At 40.8% G+C, this 2,730-nt stretch overlaps 1 protein-coding gene across 1 annotated transcript in view; it reads right to left on the bottom strand.

The window, feature by feature from the left end:
• LOC111829223 overlaps positions 1–2,072 on the bottom strand; it is a gene marked incomplete at its 3' end in the record, with an annotated part of 11,309 nt that extends 9,237 nt beyond the window's left edge. Inside the window, exons 1-4 of the mRNA XM_023777851.1 lie at positions 1,571–2,072; positions 946–1,072; positions 555–842; positions 323–465 (exon numbers count right to left, since the gene is read on the bottom strand). Of these exons, the coding sequence (XP_023633619.1) occupies positions 323–465; positions 555–842; positions 946–1,044 (530 nt within the window). The remainder of the gene's footprint in view (positions 1–322; positions 466–554; positions 843–945; positions 1,073–1,570) is intronic.
• Between the last annotated feature and the right edge of the window lie 658 nt (positions 2,073–2,730).

A 2,730-nucleotide genomic window follows, 5' to 3' on the forward strand; every position in this document is an offset into this window, starting at 1 on the left:
CTTGCGTTGAGCTTCCTGGAGCTGCTCTTGCATTGCAATGAATGATGGAGACTGGTCTGGTCGCTTGCGCTTGCCAAGAACTCCAAGACTGTCTTTGAGGCTGCCAACTCCATAGTAATTACCTCGGGAGTCCTTCTCAGTGGACTGTGAAAGAAAGGACAAAGGAAAACACTATAGAGTAAGGCAAAACAGATTCATCCAAGACTCTCTAAATGTGTAAAGTTTCAGAAAGGTGCTTTACCTGAAGAAATATGGCAGTATAATCATCAGCCGTGAGTTCCCGAGGTTGTGAAGATCCGCCTGAAACCGCTGAAGTATCCTCCTGGAGCTCATCCAACTTTGCTTGCACGTTCTTCTCATAAGTCTGCGCAATTTTCTCTGCCTTTCGATCAACATACGTTCCATCTGGCTTTGTATGCGTTGTGATGAAAACCTCACCAAGAGTGACAGTTCTTCCCAATTTTTCTTCCTGAAATGTTAGAAATAAAGAAGGGTTATGAAACTGTTTAAAGGCTAGCAAAGGAAATACAAAATTGACAATCAAAGTGACTTACCATGTCTGATTGTATCTGTTGATACGACTTTGGGCCAGATAAGTGGATGTGAGGACCGAGACCATTACGGTCAGACATACGAGCCTTGGAATAGGTGAGACTCCTTTGCTGTGCTGCATCAGTATCCCAGTGAGCAACCATCTGTTGCCAAAGAGTGTCGACAATCCAACTTGGTCGTTCACGACTGGTCCTCACATTGCTAACCATATCCTTTATCCGGCGTTTACAGACCTTCTCAAACTCTTTTTGAACTGTCCCTGTAACCAAGGGATCCCAAGTATGAGTTTTCTGTGAAAGAAAGACAAAGTATTTGTGTTAGTGCACAAGGAAAAAAAACAGAAGTAAGTAACTATAAGCAAGTATTTTGTTTTAGTGCACAAGGAAAACTTACCGCAAACTCTACGAAGTACCTTTCTCTTCTGTCCTGTGGCACACAAGACCAGCTATAGAAGGGGCCATTGAACTTGTTGGTAAGTACTTTGGTTATCATCCGCACCAGTGTTGGATCCCGATCAAACCTCCATGTAAGATACCGGCAAAGGAGTAAATACAATTAAGTTAGGTGTATATAACCAAAAGAAATATATGAATCAACACCAAAACTGAACATACTCAATATATTAACAATCCGAATATACATGAGACACAAGACAGTTACAAACTCTGTGAAAGAACAATCTCAAACATCAAGCATCAGATTATCAGATTATGCATTATGAATGCGACTGACTTTACCCATGATACACATTAAAAAACATGACATAACACTTGAGACATTACCATATCCTAACTAGAGACATTAACCATGTCAGAAATGACAATAAGATTAAGCTTGAGAAACTCAATAGAGACTGACATTGATTAAACAAGAGAGACTTAGCCATTATAATACGCTTAAGACATTATCAAGACAATCAGTTACCTAAATACTTAAAAAACCTTTAAGAGACGACCAATTCATCAGTAAACATCTAACTAACAATTCATCAGTAAGCATAGAAGGTCACAGGTCTTACCAACTCGTTCCAGGCAGCTCTGGTTCACTGAGAACAGTTGTGAACCTCTCTCTGCCTGGCACTGAAAGCAGGGCATTTAGAGCCTTCACGGTGTCCTCCAGGAGTTCTGGTAACACGGGATCAGGTTCGAAGTTGTGTCCATGAGATGACGGATGACTTGGAGCGTGAGAGTGTTGAGCTGGAGACTCTGGAGGTTCATAAAGGGGATCTTGCTGTTCAAAACCTCGACTGGTCTGCACTTCCGGTAAGGAACGAGCTGGCTGGTCTCCACGGACTTGATTCACGGAGCTCTGAAACAATGACTGTGGCGGTGGGAAGTTCCGGAAATGAGGCGTTGCTGCCGGTGACGCTTGGGGCTCCTCCCGAATCGGCTCTTGCGGCGTCTGAGGCTGAGGAATACTTTGGTTCGCCGGTGTGAAATTGTACTGTGGTAGTAGAGGGCTGTTTCGCTTGACTCCGGTGGGGGGTTTAGATCCTCCAGGTCTCTGGGAAACGTTGGGAACTCGTCATTTCCTTCCTTTTTTCTTTGGTGTAGGCATACTGTGAAGAAGAAGATCGAAGAAGATCGAAGGGTCTGAATCGAAGAAGAGAAGGGTTGATTGAAGAGATACCTAGGGTTTGAAAGAAGTAGAAGAAGAAGATCGAAGGGTTTGAGAACAAAAATTGATGGATTGAGGAGAAGAAGATCGAAGTAGAGAGAATCGAATCAAGGAAAGGGTGGCTAGGGTTGCGAATCGAAGAAGACGGTGTAGTCTTTGATTTTGTCGAAATGAGGAAAGGTTTATTGGGCTTATTCTTATCGGGCCTAGAGTAGTCGCTAAATCGTCGTATGAAAGTCGCTTAATTTTTTATTGGGCTTATTGGGCTTTCTCTTATTGGACAGACTATATTTGGTTTACGTAGCCCATCTGTTGAATCTAGTCGTTAAGTAGTCGCTATTCAGTAGCTTTATACAAAATCTGAATTTAGTTGGTTTGGTTTACCGGTTTTAATTATACCAAATCGGTTTATGCCAAATTATAACAATTTTATTTGGTTTATTGGTTTATGACAAATTTTAAATTTCATATATATATATATATATAATACAAATTTAATAATATATATAATATATTATTGCATTATAATACAAATTATATTATTCCAATTTTTAAATAAGT

The sequence above is a fragment of the Capsella rubella genome, unplaced genomic scaffold (genome assembly GCF_000375325.1).
Source record: "Capsella rubella cultivar Monte Gargano unplaced genomic scaffold, Caprub1_0 scaffold_17, whole genome shotgun sequence".
In the NCBI taxonomy this organism is placed as follows: domain Eukaryota; kingdom Viridiplantae; phylum Streptophyta; class Magnoliopsida; order Brassicales; family Brassicaceae; genus Capsella; species Capsella rubella.